This window comes from Mirounga angustirostris, unplaced genomic scaffold (genome assembly GCF_029215605.1).
Source record: "Mirounga angustirostris isolate CCGP_5_RB_7025 unplaced genomic scaffold, mMirAng1.0.hap1 SCAF_2, whole genome shotgun sequence".
NCBI lineage: Eukaryota > Metazoa > Chordata > Mammalia > Carnivora > Phocidae > Mirounga > Mirounga angustirostris.
Genome location: NW_026991710.1, coordinates 118426076 through 118449309, shown reverse-complemented (window position 1 = coordinate 118449309; position 23234 = coordinate 118426076). Strand labels below are relative to the sequence as shown.

Here is a 23234-nt window from a genome sequence, read left to right as displayed (position 1 = left end):
TGCTTGGGCCTCAGCTTTCTCAGCCATCCTGCTGCAAGAGATGAAAACTAGTTCCCGTGCATCCAGAGGCCCTCTGGCTTTCACACCTGGCTTCCCACGGCCCATTATTGCCCTCAGCTGTTCATTATGTTTCTATAGAGTAAGAATGGCCTAGCAATAGCCATCCAACCCTTTTATCCTCACAGCTACAATTTTCTCCATCCTTCTCAAATGCCAGCCGGGGCACTAACACATTCCTCTCTAGCACACCATCCCAATCCATCGCCAGGGTAAGGTGTACAACGGGAACCTGCGCCCACAACTTCCTGTTCTCCACCTACCATGAGTGATGGACTCTAGCCGCAAAAGTCTGCATCTACCACACCACTAATCTCTGCTACCTATTTTGCGTAGTAGATGAAAAATGAAGCAGTTTATAAAAAAATATTGGAAATGCTTTCCAAAGTAAGTTTAAAAAGTTAAGAACAAGAAATTCAATATCAAAAGTACGTAAGTGAAATACTAGATTTATTCAAAGACAAATGCATAATGCATCTGTATAATAATACTGTCTCCGTGTCTCTGAAAACGAGCTACGTGGTCACCTTTGTCTATACATTTAGGCATTCATAACAGGTGCTGTTCAGGGCACACACTGTGAAGAAAAAAAATCAATGAGTAATTGCTAAAACATACATATCGTGACTACTTAAGATAACATGAATATTTAATGAAAATTCAGCATTTAACATCTGACTCTCATCCTGTGGACCTACAAGGAAAAATACAATAATTCGTTTTACCCATTACCATCTTACAAAATCAGAATGAATATAAGCAGTTTTTTAATAAAAACAGCAATTTAATTTCAATCAAATATATTATCATCCTATTCTTTTATCCTGTGTATGTATCTAATTGGCATAACCTACTGATTACTGAAATCAGTAAAACTCCAATCCACGATGCTTCAATTGCTTGGATCAATACACATCTTACATGTGGAACTCATTTTTCTTATGCTATAAGCCTGATTATCAGTTCCTATAAAAATGCCATGCCCTACTCCTTGCCCCCGTGAATGTGACTAGTCTTTTGCACAAGGCTAAGTGACAGTACTTCTGAACACCCACACCCAATTCATCAGGCACACATATTCCGGCTCCTCTCAGACATGGTCCCGCAGGGGCAAGCCGCTCTCCTAGTTGTCTTGTTCCTCATAGTGGGCATAGCCGCTGGCATAGGTCCTTCCTAAATTCAAATTGGTAAATAAATCGGATGACTCAGCATCTGAATCCTTTCCAACTTCATCTTCTTCCTCTTCATCATCCTCTGCTTCATCTTCATCTTCCTCTTCATCATGGTAGCTGCTATCACCACACTTATCAGAAGAAAGGTTCTTCCAGTAGGCGTCATAGCCAGAAGCTCCATCTCCCTCTTCACCCCCAGTCTGCCTGCCAAATTTCAGGGAGCGTGCTGCAAAAGACAGACATGTACATGGCACTTTGTTCCGATTCTTTACATCTTCACTTTTCTCTACAATATACAAAATTACATGAACTTGACTGGCTGCTTCTTACTCCCATTTTCCTAATTTCCTCACTTAATACTTAACTAGAAAGAAAGGAGACCTCAGTAACAACAATCGGTTCTATCCTACTCAGAGTCTATACACATACCATATATAACAAATAATAAAGACAACAGTGTCATTTCACTAAATCTAGAAAAAGTTGGAAAACAAAATAAGGGGGCGCCTGGGTGGCTCAGCTGTTAAGCGTCTGCCTTCGGCTCGGGTCGTGATCCCAGGGTCCTGGGATCGAGTCCCACATCGGGCTCCCTGCTCAGCGGAAGCCTGCTTCTCCCTCTCCCACTCCCCCTGCTTGTGTTCCCTCTCTCACTGTGTCTCTCTCTGTCAAATAAATAAATAAAATCTTAAAAAAAAAAAAAAGAAGAACAATAGCACTCTCCAAACAGAATTCAAATAAGGCATGTTAAAAACTAAAATGCTCTTCATTTGACAGATTAAAATTTTATTTTCAAATCACAGAACTGTTGAATTCATGTCACTACACATTTTTCTTAAGAGAACTACTCTGTAATTCTGGTGTCCGATAAGACAAAGCCCTTCATTTCTTCTGCCTAAGTGGCAATACGGTTTAGTGCAAAAAATCAGCAAAATCATCAGTCTCACCTCATTGTACAACTACTTCTTTGATTAAACAAAAGTATTGTCAGGGTCATTTAGAATTATGGTTCCATTCTGCTACGTTTGGTAAAGAGTCAAATTCTCTTTAACAAAATTGTAAGCTGCATTACTATAAGCATGTCTGTAGTAGTCTTACTCCTTCACAAAAAAGTTATGTAAAAACCACAAAACAATTTCCTATAGTAGTGATCTATTACATAATAAGCATAGCTGCTCAAATACCACACAACTACAAAAAGCTTCAGAATGAATTCCAACTTCCAAGCACTGAAGATTACCAGCACTCGAATATTAAAGATTTATAGCTACTCAATTATTTAACAAGGAAAGCTTCAGCAAAGGCAGAAAAATCACTTTTTGGTCTTAAATTTCAGTATTCACTATGTCATTAACTGAGTCAAATGCCAAATATCAAAGTGAATGATGGTGTATTTTTTAAGTTAAATTGAGAAACTTCACCCACAAATTTTCCAAGGCTGTAAAATTCCATTTGCTTAAGAGAACACATTCATCTTTTCAAATACAAAGAAGAGGCAAAAACAAAAATAGAAAGAGAAAAAAAAGAGATAAATCTTATCTAAGCAAGAAAGCAAAATCACTCCATTGGTATTTTAAGAAGAGCCTTACTTGACATGCTGAGATCCTTAGTTTCCTGAGTTTCATGTCCACATTTGGGGCAGGGAGGCTGTTTTCCTTTTTCTTGCTTAAACACTTTGCTCCTTGTATGATCATCACAGAAACAAGCCTACATAGGAGAAGTAAAAATAAGCAAGTAAATAAATAATTCAAAAAAATATACAAAATTATCACTAAATATTTCCTGGAGATTTAAAGGCAGTTTTGTTAGGGTAGAGATTAAGACTTTTGTTGGGACTGGTCACACTCCTGATTTAAATTTCTTAAGGGAAATGGTCTTTGCCAGAACTCTTTGAACTATGACCTAACATAAAGCAGAAACTATACATAGGATATGAACAGTGTAGGCACACTGATTCATTCATAAATATATGAGCATTCACAAAGCCCCTGATGACATAATGGTGAATAGCCTATCCACCCTCACAGATACATAACCTAACTGGGGACACAAGACAAGTGGAAAGATAATTGTGAAACACTCTGCAATGAAAGGGAAGTGCAGCGGAGGGGCACTAAACAGGATATGGGATTCAGGAAAGGTTTACTGGAAAACATGATGTGTTGGCTGAGATCTGAAGGAGAACAAGGGTACAGTAGGATAAGCAAAATGGGAAGAGAGATCTAAGGCAGAGGAAACAGCACAGACAACACCTGAAAGCCATTTGGCCAAATTGGGGCAGATTTGAGAGAGAAACAAGAGACAGGGTTAGGACCAGAAGAACCGGAGAAATGTTTCTGATAGGAAGTGAATTCACTGCACCTGTTTAATGATTTTTGACAAACAGAAATGCTGGAGACAAGATCTAAGGAAATAGAACATTATGGAAATCTTCACTTTACTCAAACTCTCCTAAGCAAGTGAACTGTGATATTAATTAAAATATACTCTCAACATTTTGGTCAGAATATTCTCCATAAACGTAATGTGTAAAAACACTGAGCGAAGATTCAGGAGACATGTGCATTAGTGTCGACTCTAAGATAAGCCAACTGGATGACCTTTGGAAAGTCATTCAGCTTTCTCAATTCAATTTCACAATCTCCAAAATAAAAGAAGTAAACTACATAATGTTTAAAGACCCTTATAGATTAATAATAGCTATAAATAATCCAAGGTGGAGGAGTACTGGGATTAAAAACCAAATCTAAAAATAGCAAACAAGTATACCTTACAACGGAGACAGGAATGCTGACCAAGTCGATTGCATGAAACACCTATGGGCAAAAATACATAATGTCCAGATTCAAACTTCGAACGAAAACACTATTTTCCACAGATTTATACTTGATGTACTTAGATCAATTATTAACATTTTTTTTGGTCTCATAATATAACCTAGAGGGCACATAAAATGAGATGGAATCCCCAGCCAGAAGGAAGGAAACGAAGTGCACACACCCAGCATTCTTTCGCTAGTATGACACTAATTATTCTCCAATCTCCTTCCACTTCTCCCGTTCTAGGAGATGGCAAACTTCATTAATTATATTTAGAAAACTGAAATGGTGAGACATCCTTTTTTTCATGACACTGGCTGAAGTTCTTCCCTTTATCACATAATGCTTAAATCTCAAAAAGAGGAACACCTGGGTGACTCAGTTGGTTAAGCATCTGCCTTCAGCTCAGGTATGATCCCAGGGTCCTGGAATGGAGCCCCACATCAAGCTCCTTGCTCAGTAGGGAGTCTGCTTCTCCCTCTGCCCCTCGCCCTGCTCATGCTCTCTCTCTCACTCTCTCTCAAGTAAATAAATAAAATCTTTAAAAAATAAATAAATAAATCTTAAAAAGAATAATTTTCTCCATTAATATATAATCTCTCCTGATGACGCAGGCTATTGCCATTTTTTGCATAACTTCTGATAAGGGAATAGAATACTTCAGGTAGAAAGGGTAGTTATGAAGAGAAAATAATGTTCAAGTGGGCAGGAAAAGATGGGAAAAATCCCAAAATATTTTATTACTATTTTAGTCAGTAAGCCATGTTAATTTTGGTCATTACCTGTAATTACTGAGGAAAAACCTAAACTTAAGTGCAAATATATTAGAACAGCCAGAATGTCTGGCACATATTGACTGTGCCAGAAATGGAAGAAAAAAATAAGTACCAGAGGTATAGAAAGAGAAAATAAACTAAGCCTTACACTAATAAAGCCTGAATATAAACTATTAACTTTCAATTCACTTAGAGGTCTTGAAAAAATAAAAAGGAAAACAAGTAAAAGGAAGCCTGTCTTTGTAATGCAAATATTTGACCAGATGTTTCTAATTTGGGAATTCTTTTACTTAATTTTGCCTGGTTCATGGGTTGCCTTTTTTATGTGAACAGGCAAGTACTTTTTTTACACTCAGAAATGATGCTCTCAATTATATGTATTATTATTATTGCTTCTGTCCGAGTATCCTGCTTTCTTCCACCGTAATGCCAATAATTCAGTTGGATATGTATTATTTGTCCTATGTGTTAATAATAAAAGTTAAAAAATCAACTGAGTACTTACTATATACAGTTGACCCTTGAACAACATGGGTTTGAACTGTGCCAGTCTGCTTACGTGCAAATTTATTTCAATAAATACAGTGCAGTGCTTTAAATGTATCTTCTCTGCCTTATGATTTCCGTAGTAACGTTTTACTTTCTCTAGCTTACTTTATTGTAAGAATATATCATATAATACATACAAAATATGTGTTAATCAACCATTTATGTTATCAGTAAGGCTTCTGGTCAACAATAGGCTATTAGCAGTTAAGTTTTTGGGGAGTCAGAAGTTATATGCAGATTTTCAACTGTGCAGAGGGTTGGTGCCCCTAACCCTCATACTGTTCAAGGGTTAACTATATAAGGCATATATAAGTATACCAAAGTACTTCAGTAATAACCATATTATTTCATTCAGTCTGTGGGGACAAAAATCTGAAATCTCAATCATTTCCACCTGAAGATATGCCCAGGGAGTTTTTTGGTTCCTTCTTCATTCAGTCAAAAAAAAGAAAGAAAAAGAAAAAGGATATACTTAACCAAAATGTTATAAATCTCTTTCAAATACATAGCCAGAACACACACTGAAAGTACAAAGCTCCCAACCCAATCTCCCAGTGTACACCAGGCATCTTTTTTTTTTTAATATTTTATTTATTTATTTTTGACAGAGAGAAAGAGCGATCACAAGTAGGCAAAGCAGCAGGCAGAGGGAGAAGCAGGCTTCCCGCTGAGCAGGGAGCCCCACCTGGAGCTCAATACCAGGACCCTGGGATCATGACATGAGCAGAAGGCAGATGCTTAACTGACTGAGCCACCAAGGAGCCCCAGGAATTTCTGATATAGAATCTTTTCCCATCCCCACTACTTGAGTCTTCTACGTGCCACAAAGACATGATCCCAAGAAATTAATTTTGTCTATCTTGCCCTCATCCTTACTTCTGGGAACTCAACCTAGGATGGAACATGGCTCTGCCATTCTTCTCTCCCTGATTACCTCAAGCCAACACATATGCACTCTGGTTCACTGCCCAGTTATTTCTCTCCCCAAGAGTTACAATTTTGGACTTATATAAACAATGCATTTCTCCCAGATTCTAAAAATAGTTTGACGGGGCGCCTGGGTGACTCAGTCGTTAAGCGTCTGCCTTCAGCTCAGGTCATGATCCCAGGGTTCTGGGATCGAGCCCCACATCTGGCTCCTTGCTCGGCAGGAAGCCTGCTTCTCCCTCTCCCACTCCCCCTGCTTGTGTTCCCTCTCTCGCTGTCTTGTTCTCTGTCAAAAAATAAATTAAAATCTTAAATAAATAAATAAATAAATACATAAATAAATATAAAAATAGTTTGACTTTCCTAGTTTTAAACTGGGGAATGGTTTCCATTTTAAATCTATTTCTATGTCTTCAGAGTATTTTAAAAGAGTAGGTTGGGATGCATCAAACTCTGCTGATAACAAGCCATTTTAAATTAGAAGTCCTGGAGCCATTTTAATTATTTAAAAAAATAGAGGCAGAGTCAACGTATTTGTTTTGTTTTTTCTTAAAACATCTTTCCCACTGATAATGCAGGTAAATAAGTATCTTAAAGAATTTCTATATCTCCCAATTCCTAAGTAAGGTCAAACCTATAAATGATGAGATATAACCAGTTAAGGGGGTGGAAACAAGCTATACCTTTGTGGCCTATGGGTATGATTAGGAAAATATTTCAGAAAAAAACAAGCATTGAATGGCAACTGGCAAAGAAAGAATGGCAAGAAAAAAACTAAAGCAATGAAAAAAAAGTAAAGAAGATAAACTACAGTAAACCAAAGATACCTAGGAACCTGCAATGAACATAACCTTAATATCAAGTATCAAAGACATGATGATAGATTTATCTTAAAATCCTGTCAACTATTCTGCTTTTGTATTTTTCCTTTTGTCTTTTACTGAATCACTAAAACTTCCTGATGAAATTATAGTCTTATCACTCACAACTGCCAGTCTTTGGGGTCAAATGCTACAAAATACTCAAAGTTCTCAGGCTCCAAATAAAGTAATTCAATTTTTATATTACAGATTTTGCAGAAGCCTAAGAATGGCTCAAAAATGCTATCTACTTTGAGATGTTCTTTAACCTTTGAGAATTTCTATATGAATATTGTAAGAATTACATATATATGCATCTATGTATATATTAAAACTGACAACTTATCAACTTTAAATTTGTAAGAGAATATAGAGATTAGCATTTCTTATCAAAAGAAAAACCAAATTCAAGCAAGTGAGTACCTGGGGAATTTCAGCCTTTTCTATAACGATATTTAATAAGGGCTTTCTAAGTAAAAGGTACCATAATAACACTTTATATGGATTCTCATTTTAATTAACTCTTTGAAAAAGAAATTAGCATCTTCTTTTAATAAATAAGGAAATTCAGCTTTAGAAAGATTTGGTGATTTGCCCAAAATCACATAACCAGGAGGTGTTTGACTCTAAATTTTGAGCTTTTGAGAATCAAAAATAATGCGGAAATAAAATGTAATCTGTAAAGATAATACCATTGAGAACCAGTTACACTGGTTCTCAAACTGAAAGATACATGACAATTACGTGTGTGGGTAAAATACATAGGCCTGCACCTACCACAGACTTCAAAGAATCTCAGGGATGAGGCCTGGGTGGCTGTATGTTTAAAAAACCTCCACAGGTGTTTCTGATGCATACTCTTGTCTAACAATCACCGAAACCAACTAGCAGGAACAAACCAGGGGTAGTATTACGTATCACTTACTTGAAGGCATTTGGAAATGTGTGTGGGTTTGGGGGGGGAGGGGGGCGGCGGGTGGCGGGTAGGGGTGGGAGTTGTTATAATAACTTGGAGGTGAAAATGGTACTTAGTACTCAGGACCAGGAAGGCTACAGTCCTATAATCAATTCCACATAACAAAGAACTGACCCAACCAAAATGCCAGTGGCATCCCTACTGAAAAGAACAGACTATGTAGTTCTGAATTTTTTTTAGAAACGGAAAATAGATATTAAGTTGAATTATAGTCCACAAGAGGCTGCATAAAAAACTAGATTCTTTTTTGAGTCTAACACTTAATACTATTAAGAATCCTGGGTATAAAGGACATCTAATTTATAAAAACTTACATTTGAATGTTTCCGCCTCTAAAACCTGGCAGCTGGCTTGATGTTCAAATTGATCATCTTCACAGAGAAAGTTATGACAAAAAGAACAACTGAATATTCTGCCTCCTATTGGATTAAAAAACAAAACCCACAAATGTAACCATGATAAATTTCAATTTAAAGAAGCCATAAATATCAATTTAAAGAAGTCAAGCGATTTACTTCAGAATTACACCAAAGTGACACAGTAGTTTTTGTTCTGGTAAAGGCTACAATGAAAACTGCCAAACTGAACCATAAAAAAGGGGACTCCCACAATCCCCTGGCTACTCATATAAAAAGAGCACCCAGAATGTTTCAAAGTCAGCCTTTACTTAATACAGTAAAGTTCACCACGTGCATGTAATCACTCACCGTGGTCCCAGACACCTCGTTCACACTCCACACACTCAGCATCAGTAAGAGGGCAGGCGCAGGCATGGGTACTAAGACATTTCCTACCATGGCAAACCCAGGCTTCACAGAAGTCACATATAGCACCCTGAAACCAAGGAACACAAAAAATCTTTGTCACTTGCCTGGCTGCAACCATTGTTTAGCCAAGGGCAACCATCAAAATTGTGGACATTTAGCAATTTATCAACCCTCAGCGATAGTGGGTGGCTTCATTAAAAAAAATTTCTGTTTAAGCCAAAATTAAAGAGGGTTCTCTGAAAATCAAACTACTTCACCAGCAGCTATTTACGATATAAAAAACTTGGCTATAAATCAAAAGAAAAAGAAGGGGGAAACTATACACTTAACCCCAGTACTGATCATTAAAGTAAGTCACGGAGCTAAAAGTGTTGCCTTCAAATTGAATTCTAATTTGAATGGTGTCCAGAGTCCACATTTAAGCATTCTTATCTATAACAATTACAGTAACTAAACTGAATTTTTTCAATTAGAAATATTTCTGACTTCTAATTGAACATAGTAATAATAAAAAAGGTACAAACCTCCAGTTACATATTAAATAAGTCATGGGGATGTAGTGTATAGCATGGAGACTATAGTCAATAATACTGTATTATTTATTTGAAAGTTGCGAGGAGAGTAGATCTTAAAAGTTCTCATCACAAGAAAAAAATTGTAACTATGTGAGGTGATAGATGTTAACTAGACTTATTGCGGTGATCATTTTGCAATATACACAAATATCAAATCATTATGTTGTGCACCTGTGATATTGTGATTTATAATAAATATATATTCCATCTTCCAAAAAAAAAAAGGAAGTATTTCTCACTTAAGAAAATTCCTTCCTGAATCATTTATAAAATAATTCACATAGCTGGGGCGCCTGGGTGGCTCAGTTGGTTAAGCGTCTGCCTTCAGCTCGGGTCATGGTCCCAGGGTCCTGGGATCGAGCCCCATGTCAGGCCCCCTGCTCGGCGGGAAGCCTGCTTCTCCCTCTCCCACTCCCCCTGCTTGTGTTCCCTCTCTCGCTGTGTCTCTCTCTGTCAAATCAATAAAATCTTTAAAAAAAATAAAAAATAAAAATAATTCACATAGCTTTTCTAGAATAACTGAGAAAAAATATTAAACTTCTGTCAGCATCTTTTTTCTGTTAAGGTGACTTGTGCTTTGAATCATTACATTTCTTTATGGAAAAAAATTAAAATAAACTATACAGAATTAAATACCAGGATAAGACTCTCCAATTTTACATCAAGATAAGAGAGAAAGACTATACCTTTCAATAACACAATGACATCTATAGAATATTAATTGCTAGAAAGAATCTTAAGAAAATGAGACTAGGGACGCCTGGGTGGCTCCGTCGGTTAAGCATCTGCCTTGGGCTGAGGTCATGATCTCAGGGTCCTGGGATCAAGTCCCACATCGGGCTCCTTGCTCAGCGGGGAGCCTGCTTCTCCCTCTGCCTGCCACTCCCCCTGCTTGTGCATGCTCTTTCTCTCTGACAAATAAATAAATAAAATTTAAAAAAAAAGAAAATGGGACTAGACGGTCTTTCCTTTACAGGTGACAAATATGGGCCTAAGTCTTAAATCCAAATCCCAGAGCTACACGACAGTGGAGCTAGGATTTAAACCACGGTGTTCCGAATCTCAATTCAGTGTTCTAGTATTCAAGACTCTGTAACAGAAGTAGTAAAGAACAAATAGGGTGTTTTTGCAGCTGCAAAAATGGATTATCACCGTGGATAGCAAATCCTCCAATACATCTCTTGGAACATTCAAGGTTCTAACAACAAAAAGATGACACACTAAACTGGGTAATCCTGGAGAGTTTACAAGAGATGATTTACAAAGGACAGGGAAAGTCTTAGAAAAAACATAAGGGATGATGCAGTTACCACCTCTGAGCCTGAAACAAGGGGAGTGGAGAGAGTTATCAGAACCTTAAGAGAGAGCAGTGTAGAGAGGATTACCGGGCCATATAGAGAGGAACTGTGGCCAATTCATGTCCAAACTAGGATAACCTGGTAGAGAGATCTGAGAGAATAAACACCCAGATTGTACTGTCCTCCCATCTACATGTTTTCCTGCCAGGGTCTTCCATTGGCTGAACCCAAAGGGAAGCCAGAAGGTAAGAAAGCCATTGATCTAGTCCATACACACAGGTGAGGTTCCCAGGGCAAAGCAGGGTGGGGAAGAGGGAAGAGAAAGGGAATTTCAACAGGCAAATAGAAGATTCCCAAAAAATCACTTTTCTAGAATTTATAGCTAATGATACATGAGTCTACTGAAATGTTTTATGTAAGAGATCACTCACATTCATATAACTTAGTGAATTTTTTAAAAAGCATTTGATAAATCTGGACATAAGCAAGCTACCAAGGAAGACTACATTGATTTATGAATAAAGATAACAATGACAATCCTGTATTTAAAATGAAGAGGAATTCACAAGATACTGATGAATAAGTCTAGTTTCTTGCTTTTGTAAGATATGCACACATGAAATAAATCATATAAATCATGACAGAAAATTATGTTCTTGGCAAGTTGCTATAAATAAAATATCTACTTGACATAGAGGTACTATTACTTTCCTCATGGAATGAAATTTGGACCTGGGCATAAAATCACACAACAGAGGGGAGCCTGGGTGGCACAGTCTTTAAAGCATCCAACTCTTGGTTTTGGCTCAGGTTGTGATCTCAGGGATTTGAGAATGGCCCCACATCGGGCTCCGCACTCAGTGTGAAGTCTGCTTGGGTTTCTCTCTCCCTCTCCCTCTGTATCCCCTCCTCTCTCAAATAAATAAATAAATCTTTAAAAAAAAATAAGTAAACCACACAACAGAATACAGTAAAATTGGTTAAAGAGATACTTTTTAGTGAAAAAGAGAGCAAAATGCATTACACAACTCTTTTTATTACAGCATACCTCATTTTGTTATGCTTCATTTTACTGCACTTCACAGCTAGTGTATTTTTTATAAATTGAAGGTATGTGGCTACCCTGCAATCATCAGTGCCATTTTTCCACCAGAATTTGCTCATTTCATGTCTCTGCATCACATTTCAGTAATTCTCACATTTCAAACTTTTTTATTATTATTATATTTGTTATGGTGATCTGTGCTCTTTGATATTACTATTAAATTTGATATTTGATATTAAATTTGATATTAAATTTGATATTACTATTAAAATTGTTTTGGAGTGCACAAACCATGCCCGTGTAAGACAGCAAATTTAATTGGTAAATGTTATATGTATTCTGACTGTTCTACCAACCAGCTGTTCGCCCACCTCTCTCCCTCTCCTCGGGCTTCCCTATTCCCTGAGACACAACATTATTGACATTAGGCCAATTGATAACCCTACAATGGCCTCTTAAGTGTTCAAGTAAAAGAGCTGTACATTTCTCACTTTTAAATCTAAAGCTAGGATTAAGCTTCGTGAGGAAGGCAGGCTGAAAGCTGAGAAAGGCCAAAAGTAAGCCTCTTGTGCCAAATACTCAGCCAAGTTGTGAATGCAAAAAAAAAGGCTCTTGAAGGAAACTAACAATGCTATTCCAATGAACACACAAATGATAAAAAAGCAAAACAGCCTTATTGTTGATATGGAGAAAGTCTGAGTGGTCTGGATAGAAGATCAAATCAGCCACAACACTCTCTAAAGCCAAAGCCTAATTCAGAGCAAGGCCCTAACTCTCTTCAGTTCTATGAAAACTGAGAGAGGTGAGGAAGCTGCAGAAGAAAAGTTGGAAGCTGGCAGAGGTTGGGTCATGAGGCTTAAGGAAAGAAGCCGTCTCCAAAACATCAAAATGCAAGGTGAAGCAGAAAGCACTGATACAGAAGCTATAGCAAGTCATCCAGAAGATCCAGCTAAGATAATTCATGAAAGTGGTTACACTATGCCACAGATTTTCAATGTTGACAAAATAGCCTTAAATTTGAAGATGCCATCTAGGACTTTCATAGCTAGAGAAGAGAAGTCAGTGCCTGGCTTCAAAGCTTCAAAGGACAGGCTGACTCTCCTATTAGGGGCTAATAGAGCTGGTCGGTAACTTTAGGCTAAAGTTAATACTAACCTACCATTCTGAAAATCCTGGGGCCCTTAAGAATTATGCTAAATCTACTCTGCCTGTGCTCCCTAAGAAATGGAACAAGAAAGCCTGGATGACAGCACATCTATTTACAACACGGTTTGCTGAATACTTTAAGCCCACTGTTGAGACCTACTGCTCAGAAAAAGGATTCTTTTCAAAATGCAGCTGGTACTCAAGAGCTCTGATGGGGAGATACAATGAAATTAATGTTTTCATGACTGCTAACACAGCATCCATTCTGCAACCCCTGTATCAACAAGTCATTTTGACTTTCAAGTCTTTTTATTTAGAAATATATTTCATAAGGTTATAGCTGCCATAGATAGTGATTCATCTAATGGATCTGGGCAAAGTAAACTGAAAACTTGGAAAGGATTCACGATCCTAGATGCCTTTAAGAACATTACTGATTCATGGGAACAGATCAAAATATCAACATTAACAGCAGTTAGGAAGAATTGATTCCAACTGTCATGGATAACTTTGAGGGGTTCGAGACTTCAGTGGAGAAAGTTAACTGCAAATGTGGTGGAAATACCAAAAGAATAAAAACGTGGAGCCTGAAGATGGGACTGAATTGCTGCGACCTCATGATAAAACAGATGAGGAGCTGCTTCTTATGAATGAACAAAGAAAGTGATTTCTTGAGATGGAATCTACTCCTGGTGAAGATGCTGCAAAGAATGCTGAAATGACAACCTAGGATTGAGAATATCACATAAACTTGGATTATAAAGCACCAGCAGGGGTTTGACAGGACTGACTTCAATTTTGAAAGAAGTTCTCCTGTGGGTAAGATGCTATCAAATAGCATCACATACTATGGAGAAATAGTTATTTTAAGAAATTGCAACAGCCACCCCAACCTTTAGTAACCACCACCCTGATCAGCAGCTGAGAACATCAAAGGAAGACTTTCCACCAGCAAAAGATTACGACTCACTGAAAGATCAGATCATGGTTAGCATTTTACAGCAATATTTTTAAATTAAGGTATTTAAAATGTTTCTTTAGATTAATGCTATTACACATTAAATAGACTACAGTACAGTAAATACTGTAAACATAACCTTTACATGCACTGGGAAACCAAAAAATTAATTTTGACTTGTTCTATTGCAATATTTGCTTTATTACAACTGTCTGTAGCCAACCTACAATATCTCTGAGGTATGCCTGTATTTAAAACAATGAATTTCCTTAGAAAATTCTACATGTAATGAGGAAATTATGCATAAGTCTATGTTAAATATGTATTCTTTTTTGAAATGTAAAGCTATAAAAAAGCTACTAATACTAGGTTCTTTTGAAACTAGGCTGCTTTTTAACCAAAAGCTTGAACCTTGCTTAAGCAGGGCTTTCAGTACAGTAAGTGACATCCTATGAAGTCTGATTAATATACTTTAGAAAGGTACCACTGACAAATGAATTTTTGTTTAAGTCAACTTTAAATAAGTTTCCATTTCTTGTATGTTTTCCAATAAGAAAAAAAGGAAGCAATCAAAAATAAGTGGATAGTATAGGAAAATCATACAAATAATATGCACAGATAATCCAGAAAACTCCAGACTGACTGAATCAAGGACAAAACAGTGCTATTTAGAAAAAATAACCACTGGTCAGAAAGCCTTTTCTTATCCTTGGAAACCTGCTCATCTAAGAAATGAAGACAAGAAACTTACCACCATTGCAAGGCCAGTACTATACACGCCAGCATGCTTTATGACACAGTCTGAAGACTTCATCATGCACTTTGTTTTCCCTGTAAGGAGACAAATTTGCACTAGTAGTCTTATGCAAAGTAGTACATGTAAATATTCACTAATGCCACTTTTTACCTAGCCTCAATTCCTACAGCAATAACTTGAAAATGGATAGAAATCAGTTTACTGCTCATATTACTAAAAATAAAAAGACCAGGGGCGCCTGGGTGGCTCAGATGGTTAAGCGTCTGCCTTCGGCTCAGGTCATGATCCCAGTGTCCTGGGATCAAGTCCCGCATCGGACTCCCTGCTCCTTGGGAGCCTGCTTCTCCCTCTGCTTCTCTCTCTCTGTCTCTCATGAATAAATAAATAAAATCTTTAAAAAAAAAAATAAATAAAAATAAAAAAAATAAAAATAAAAAGACTGATATAACAGAGATCTAACCTGAATCATATCTTTTAAGATTAGAAATTTACTAGTAAATCTATAAAAATGTATTGCATAATAAAATTAAATGTTAATTATTGTTTGTACTAAAATCAGAAATTGCAAGTTACAGTTGTAATCCAACAATCATCAAAGCAGTTTAAAATCTTGTGAATTTTCAGATGAATTAATACAGATTTTAAAAAGCTATGCTTTAAAATGAATTTTACAGTTTATAATAGCCTGGTTTGAAGTTATTGTTTATTTCTACTCAAAAAAACAATAAAAACAGCCTGGTTGGAAGCTATTGTTTATTTCTTTCCACAGAACATCTCAAACCAAACCAAACAATGATAAGGTAACTTACCTAGTTCTTTTTTTAAGTTTATCCATATGTAAAAATTGACAAACATAGCCCCCAAATAAACATTCTTCCCAAAGAATTTTGAAATAGTGCCCAAGTGAGTGGAAAAAACAGGAATACAGTAATAGAGCTAAAAATCACAATATAGCCACAAAAGCTCTGATCTAGCAGCAAATTACCAACATGAAACACTATCAGGAAATTCACTCATCATATTCTATGTCAAAATTAAGGTGACATATTAATCACCCATCTCAGACTCTGCAAAGTAGAAGATGAAACACAAAGAAGATGGACAATTTTCCATTATCTTGATTATCTGAGGAACAAAGCTAGGACAACAGGAAATGGGAAGAGAGACAGCAGCTACCCAACTGTTCCATGTCTAAGTATAAGAATCAGTAAGTGGGAAATAAATCCATGTACACAGCACTATATAACTGAAGCCCAGCCAACAATGAAAATATGGGATGGTCCTAGTAAGAACTCAATCTTCATCATCTATTTTCTCATTCTTTTTTTTTTTTTTTTTTTTTAATATTTCACTTATTTGAGAGAGAGAGAGCATGCGTGCGAGCACACGAGCTGGGGGAGGGGCAGAGGGAGAGGGACAAGCAGACCACCCCATCTCACCCAGCAGGGAGCCCAACGCAGGGCTGGATCCCAGGACCCTGAGATCATGACCTGAGCCTACGTCACCACACTTAACTGACTGAGCCACCCAGAAGCCCCTCTATTTTCTCATTCTATATTCATTTGTCTTCTATAAAATAAAGATATAAAAACTGGCAGACAAGTAGTCTCTCTAGGCCAGTATTTTTTTTTTTTTTTTAAGTAGGCTCCATCCTGGGCCTGCTTAATGCTGTGCTTGAACTCATGACCATGGGAGCAAGACCTGAGCTGATAAACCTCAAAAGATGGCCTCTTAGAAAACTAGAACTATGCTAGAAATATTCAGGGATATAGCCCTAAACTTTCCTAATTTTCTACAATGTTATACATAAACACATTTATGTGAGTATACCCCAAATTGTGTTCCACCTGAAACTATCATCCCATAACCAAAGGGAGTATTTGTTCAAATAAAAGTTTGGGGAGTAAATCTGGTGTGAACAAAATTCATTAGGTTTCTTTACTGGAGGTCTTCAGAACCTTTAACATACAAATATGTAACAGAAATTTCCCAGACAGAAAGGCAGGGATGAAACAAGCAGCATTTCTCAAGTGTATGTATTATTTTAAGAAATACCTATTAAGAGACACCTGGGTGACTCAGTTGTTTAAGTGTCTGTCTGTTCAGCTCAGGTCCTGATCTCACTGTTGCGAGATTGAGCCCTGCATTAGGCTCTGCACTGGGCATGGAGCATGCTTGGGATTCTCTCTCTCCCTCTCCCTTTGCCCCTCCTACTGTCTCTCCCTTTCTCTCAAAGAAAAGAAAGAAAGAAATACCTATTAATAGCTCAAGTATTCTATGGAAGGCTATTTGGGAAACACCAATCTTGTTGTTCTATGAACTACCACTTAGTTTTACCATTTAGTTTACTTTGAATAATCATTTACTCTGAATAAATACCTGGGAACTGAATACGGAGCTTAGGAACTCTATTGCAATCACTTGGGAAAACATATGAGGAAACTCAAGAATCATATGCTAAAAAAAAAGAATCATATGCTAAAAAAAAAGAATCATATGCTAATGCCAAACAGAAAAAATTGGCATCAGTAAATGTGGAATAAATCTATTCTCAACAGTCTAAGATACTGTGGGCAATATCAGCAGGAATCAAAACTTAGAAAAGTATACAAACAGATATCAACAAGACAAAGTTAGTATAACTAAAAATTCAGATCACCAAATGTTATTAGTCTGAAATCTCATCTTTTAATGTTTACAACATGGTGGTAACCTGTATCTAAACTGTACCTTAATTATTTTTCAACATTATATCAAAGAGACAAAATCAAGACTTGATAGTGTCAGACAGACCAAATAACAATTTGTTATTTCATTAATGGTAAGGTCTAACAGTACTATAAAAAATGATAAACCAGTCAAACTGATTAACTGCAAAACAAATGGTTGATAAAAGAAAAGGTTTAAGGGCGCCTGGGTGGCTCAGTTGGTTAAGCGACTGCCTTCGGCTCAGGTCATGATCCTGGAGTCCCAGGATCAAGTCCCGCATCGGGCTCCCTGCTCGGCGGGGAGCCTGCTTCTCCCTCTGACCCTCCCCCCTCTCATGTGCTCTCTCTCTCATTCTCTCTGTCTCAAATAAATAAATAAAATCTTTAAAAAAAAAAAAAAAGAAAAGAAAAGGTTTAAGTCCCCAGTTATCATATACTTACCACACTGTGCACAAATTGGTAACTTCTGTACAGAATTGCAAAAATAGCAAAACGCTCTATTCTTCTGCCGCCTTGTCATGTGAAATAAAATTTTAAAATTCAGTCAATATCAGATAAAAGGTGAGGGGATCTATTTATTACATATAGATAGAAAAAGAAATAAATAAAAATTTACCTCTGACACTTGTCACATTCCTGTAAAATGTAAACACATTAACATTAATTTTCTGATTGAAAACTCCCAATTTACTTGCATTATAAAGAATACCCTGTTTTTCATGTTAAAATTTAAGTAACACTTCCCCAAAGCCTCCAACTTCACCCACATATACAAGCATCTATACACACCTTAATAACAAAGGTATGTTCCCGTACATACCACACCAAAGAAAGGAGTAGCATTTCCACAAGAGGCTATATAAATACAGCAGTGGTTTGTTTTGGGGTTGTGTTTTTTTGTTGATGTTGCTTTTTAATCAGATAAATATTACAGAATGGACACAAGAAATGGTAGAGAACACAATATGATGAAGCTCGCAGAAAATCTAGAATCTTAAACATGGTACTAAAAGTTCTCAACAATCTGGTCCCTAACCACTTTCAAACCTTGCTGGCCTATTCACTTTAGATTAAAGTCACTATTTGTCAGCCATTCATGAAATAGGTCTTATACTTTTTCCATGCCTTACTATTCTAATGATTTTCCCTGAAAAGTCTATCCTTACAATCTTTACCTGTTGAAAGTTCTGGTGATGAACCCACCTCCTCTATGAACTGTACCCCATCCACGCACTCAAGTTTATCCCTGCTTTGCCCAAATGTACCTTAGTCTTAACTGTACATTTATTACAACACTTATTAAATTCTAGTCTTCATTATGTGTATTTATGTATATGAGTCAATTCTTTTGTCTGTCCCATAACCCTCTTCTCTAGAAATGACCCTGAAGGGAGTCTCTACCATCTGTCCTATCTGTGTTATGTAATCCTGGTCCCTCCCATCCGCCCCCCCCCATGCCAGTCATAAACGTTAGCAGGGCTATCTTCTTTCCCTCTCTGACAACATTATGTGATGTGAGACACACAAGCTACCAGTACCTACAAACCCAAACAAATGGGGTAAGACAATCTGAAAAAATGGAACTAATAAGGAAAAAGAAACACAAGCAAAAGATGGAACTGCACGGTTGTTCCAGGTTCCAGTTGTCCAAGTCCCAGCGTCCCCGCTACATCCTTGCCCTTCCCAACTACATGTTAGTAAATGTAGTAAACAGAAATAGAAATAATATAGAAATAGTAAACTCTTTTTCTCCCTAAAGTTACTTAAGTTGGATTTGTCACTTACAAACAAACAAATCTTAAGAAATACACAAGACAACTGATCTATAAACTTATCAAAACAAGGACTGTGTCATTCATTTTTGTATACCCCACAGTGCCTAAAATAGTACCTGGCACAAAACAGATGCAAAAGAAACATTCAGGGAATTAAGTCATATTAAGCATTTCATATGATCTTTAGGTGAAACAAAAGAAGAAGAAGAAAGAGGAGTAGCAGGAATAGAAAAAGTAGAGAGGACTGGAAATAGGAAATTATGGGACAACTCAGAGAAATATGGCCAAAAAAAGAAATGATCAGGACTAACCCACTGAGCACAGGAAAAGAAGGTAACAGGACAGTTAGCCAAAAGAGATGTCAAGAAAAGTGAAAAGTTTAGAAAAGAAAAATCAAATGAGTTAAGAACTGCCAAGAGAAATAATGAAAAGGCTCCAACTAATAGGACAACTTATGCATATAAGGTTAGAGAAGCTGGAAAACGTCACACAATCCCTAGTATGTATTCTTGTTTCATATCTATCACTAACAGCAGCCAAGGTAATACGCTAGGTTTATAAATAACATAAAATCAAACAAAATCATTGCTACTCTGCCTTAATGAAAACAATGGACGTGACTCTAACACAGATTTGAAATTCAATAAAATATATGCAACTCTGTATTCACTAAAATTTTATTCAGGCATTTTTCAGATAAGTATTATACAGTTTTTCAACCACCAACAGGTATCCAAAAAAGCTGTTACCATTGACGCATTGCATGGGTGTTTAGCTAAATCTATGGTGCTTCTTGATGCTCTGAGCTGTTTTTCACGTTCCCGGCGGTTCTCTGCCTTCTTCCTCGCACCAGTCTTTTTTTTAGGCATTTTACCCCACTTTCTACACAAGAGAACAGAGAAGATACAATTGCCTGGTTGCATTTGCTTTTGTAAATAAACCAAGAAACAGTAGAATGAAGTGTTTTCACTCATTAAATTTTAAACTCAATCCTGTCATTTTGACTGGTAAGCACATTTTAAGCCTTTATGAAATATTAAATATACATTACCCCAAATAAAATAGATAACTTTTAAGATAAGGCACTTATTTGCACTACCAAACAATTCTAAAAAATGTAAACATCAAAACAATTTATCCTAGAAGCCAAACGTTTTCTTTTCCCAGTGAGAAAAAAGAGAAAAAGTTTCTCTCATGTTAAGTATTCTTTAAAAATTACTCTGTACATGGGGTGCCTAAGTGTCTGGGTACTGGAATCAAGCCCCCACCCCCCCACTCCACCTTGGGGTTCCACTCTCAGTGGGGAGTCTGCTTGAAGATTCTCTGTCCCTCTGCCCCCCCCCCACTTATGCTCCTGCTCTCTCAAATAAATCTTTAAAAAAATCAAAAATAAAAAATAAAAATTACTCTGTACTAAATTTTTTAAAAAATTAGGCATATATCATTAACAAGAAATAATTTAAAAGTATATTATATACTCAGTTTATATCATTTTTTGAGCTATACATTCAACTTGACGTTAAGATTTGAAGTATAAAGTCTTATTTCTCCTGTGTAATAGCTAAACAAAACATCTAACAAGTAAAGTCAAATGACAACATTAACTACAGAGCCAACCCCCTCTGAAAAGATATTAAAGGTACTGTAGTTGCTTTGACTCTGGAAGCTGCTCTTCTCTACATGTAAGTGAGCATATAATTTTAACAGAGTTCAAATTTATGTTTAAGAGTATGTATTATATAGGAGTATGTATGTAAAGCCCTGTATAAATAAGGACTTTAAAACGGGCTTTCATCTTTCATCACTTAGTTGAAAGAACTACCACACTGAGAAAAACAAGATTTTTACTAAATAACACATTTTTATTTGGCTATTCATCCAGTCTGCACACTACAAGTTCCTTGAGGATTTCAGCCCTGTCTTTCTTGACAATGTTTACCTCCCCGCCCTGCCTGGCATATATTAAGCAGTCAATAAATGAAGAGACACACTAATAAATGGGCCTATTATGTACTTGCTTCACAATATGAATCTCAAGTTTCTTTAACATTCTTCAAAATACGTATTTTTTAAGTCTTTTCTAAGAGTGATTCTCAAAAATCAACTGTAGAAATTCCTAAAAAATACAGATTTACACGTCTAGGCCCTGTTCAAGATCTACAAATTCTAAACTTCCAAGGACAGGATTAAGTTTCACTGGTGACTGTGACACAATCTCCCTGAAGGCACGAACATTCTCTTCAAAGAAACCAAAACACACCCATGATACATGAAGAGAATTCCCAAAAATCACTTTGAAGAAATTCACACTTCTCATTTAAAAGGCCCTATTACAACAGGGCGAAATCATGCACCAGCTAGCTCGTCTTACTAAGTTTTCCTACTTTGGGTTTCAACTCTTATGTTAAAATGTCCAAGCAAAAGCCAAGTGGTGGGAAGCTGCGACTTAAAAATATAGACAAATCAGGCCAGGAGGTTTAGTAGGTGGTCAGCTAAGTAACGTACAAGCCCACGAGATCATCCTTTCAGTATTTAAAACGACCAAATTCTACAGGGTGAAAAAAATTGTGTAGTCCCCTGCCAAAGGAACTCAGAAAACAATCCGGGGTGATCATCCCGGTGAATTTTTGCGTCCCCCAGGGGTGAATCGGCTCAGGCTGAGCCTCGATTTTTTTTCTCCCATTTGGTTTGGAAACTTAAAGGAGTGAAATTTTTCACGCCTTATATGGGTTTAAGTAAGCCCTTCTCCAGCAACGCTTCGACTTAAGACGTGGCCTGTCATCAAATGAGGAAAGAGGCACAGGGTCAGCGCTGCTTTGGAGGAAAAGCCTGCAATCGGAGGACCCAGCGGGGTGATGGGGGCGTCCAGAGGCAACAGCGGAGGTGCCATGCGGCTCGGGGAACTGACAACCATCACCCGCCCGCGGGACACCCTCCCTCACGCGCGCTCCGGGCCGACCTCGCTCACCCTTGCGGGGAGGCCGGGCTCACTCCGGGGGCAGAGGGCAGGGAATAGCGTGAGACCAGCCCGCGGCAGCAGCAACTCCAACTTGCGGGCCACGACTCCAGGGAAAGAGCTACTAAAACCGAAGGAGGGTGGGCAGAGCCAATTTCCGACACTAGGAGCCGGACCGGATGTCCTCTTACGTCAGCAGCGACCTTACGGCAGCACGTCGACAGGAAGGGGCCCGCCCACTTCTGTTTGCCCCGCCCCGGTCCCGCCCACTCCCGCGGGGGGCGGGACTCCCACTCCCGGATGAGGGATTTGACAGAGGAGGGAATAAGGAAAAATAGAACGGAAAGACAGGGGACAGGAAGGCCCGGTCAATTTTATTTTTTTTCGGAAAAGGAGAAATCTAAAGGAAGAGGGAAATGAACTCACAAACTTGACACTGCATTAACTGACTAAATTCTTGCCTAATTCTTTGGAAACTTTCTGCTACCTACATCGTTTGTGCCTCACATCCTACTTTTCATGTTTGCTGTGCAAACTATGAACTCCATTCTTTTGTGAACAAATTCTCCCACATTCTGGGCCTCTGGTGTGTGTTCTGCCTTGTCCTTAATTGAAACCTAACATCCTCTCCCTTACAAAGACAACTGGCTTTAAACATCTATGAAGCGAACGGTGCTCATTTTTGCACTCTTCCTTCATCTCTTGGTTAGGAGGTAGAGGTCAGTCCCCTTGTTCCCTGTACCTCACTCAGATAATTAGTCGTCCTTTCTATATAGCCATGCCACTTTTTTTCCTTCGTCGTTGCTTTTTTTTACCCACTCCTTATTGGTGGGAAACTTTGGAACCTGACTTCCAACTTCTGCCATCACCCAGAATCACCCTAACATCCAAACCCATTCTCTTGGGTTCTTGATTTCATGTCCAGTAGTCATCACCTCCACTCCACTCCAGCCATCCACTCTCGTGACCACATGCCGGGTCTTGTCATCTACTTAACCACTGAAATCCAAAATTCAGACAAACTGTCTAACGTCCTACTCTACCAACTCTCTCACTCAATTTTCCCTCCTAATGAAGACTTCACATCTTTTAACTCTTCTATTTTCTCCCTATCGA

The 23234-nt window shown here is 37.6% G+C and overlaps 1 protein-coding gene across 2 annotated transcripts; it reads right to left on the bottom strand.

The window, feature by feature from the left end:
- Positions 1-490: 490 nt before the first annotated feature.
- ZNF330 (zinc finger protein 330) lies at positions 491-22317 on the bottom strand. 2 transcript variants are annotated; one of them, XM_064585089.1, is made up of 10 exons: positions 22122-22317; positions 19912-20044; positions 18004-18023; positions 17829-17899; positions 14674-14753; positions 8841-8967; positions 8448-8552; positions 3996-4042; positions 2816-2933; positions 491-1455 (listed from the first exon to the last, which is right to left on the bottom strand). In XM_064585089.1, exons 2-10 carry the CDS (start codon positions 20029-20031, stop codon positions 1181-1183), a joined length of 963 nt encoding a protein of 320 aa, XP_064441159.1. In that variant the 5' UTR covers positions 20032-20044; positions 22122-22317; the 3' UTR covers positions 491-1180. The 2 variants fall into 2 exon arrangements, with proteins under 2 accessions (XP_064441159.1, XP_045736360.1); XM_045880404.3 differs by having other exon boundaries at positions 22131-22316.
- Positions 22318-23234: the final 917 nt, after the last annotated feature.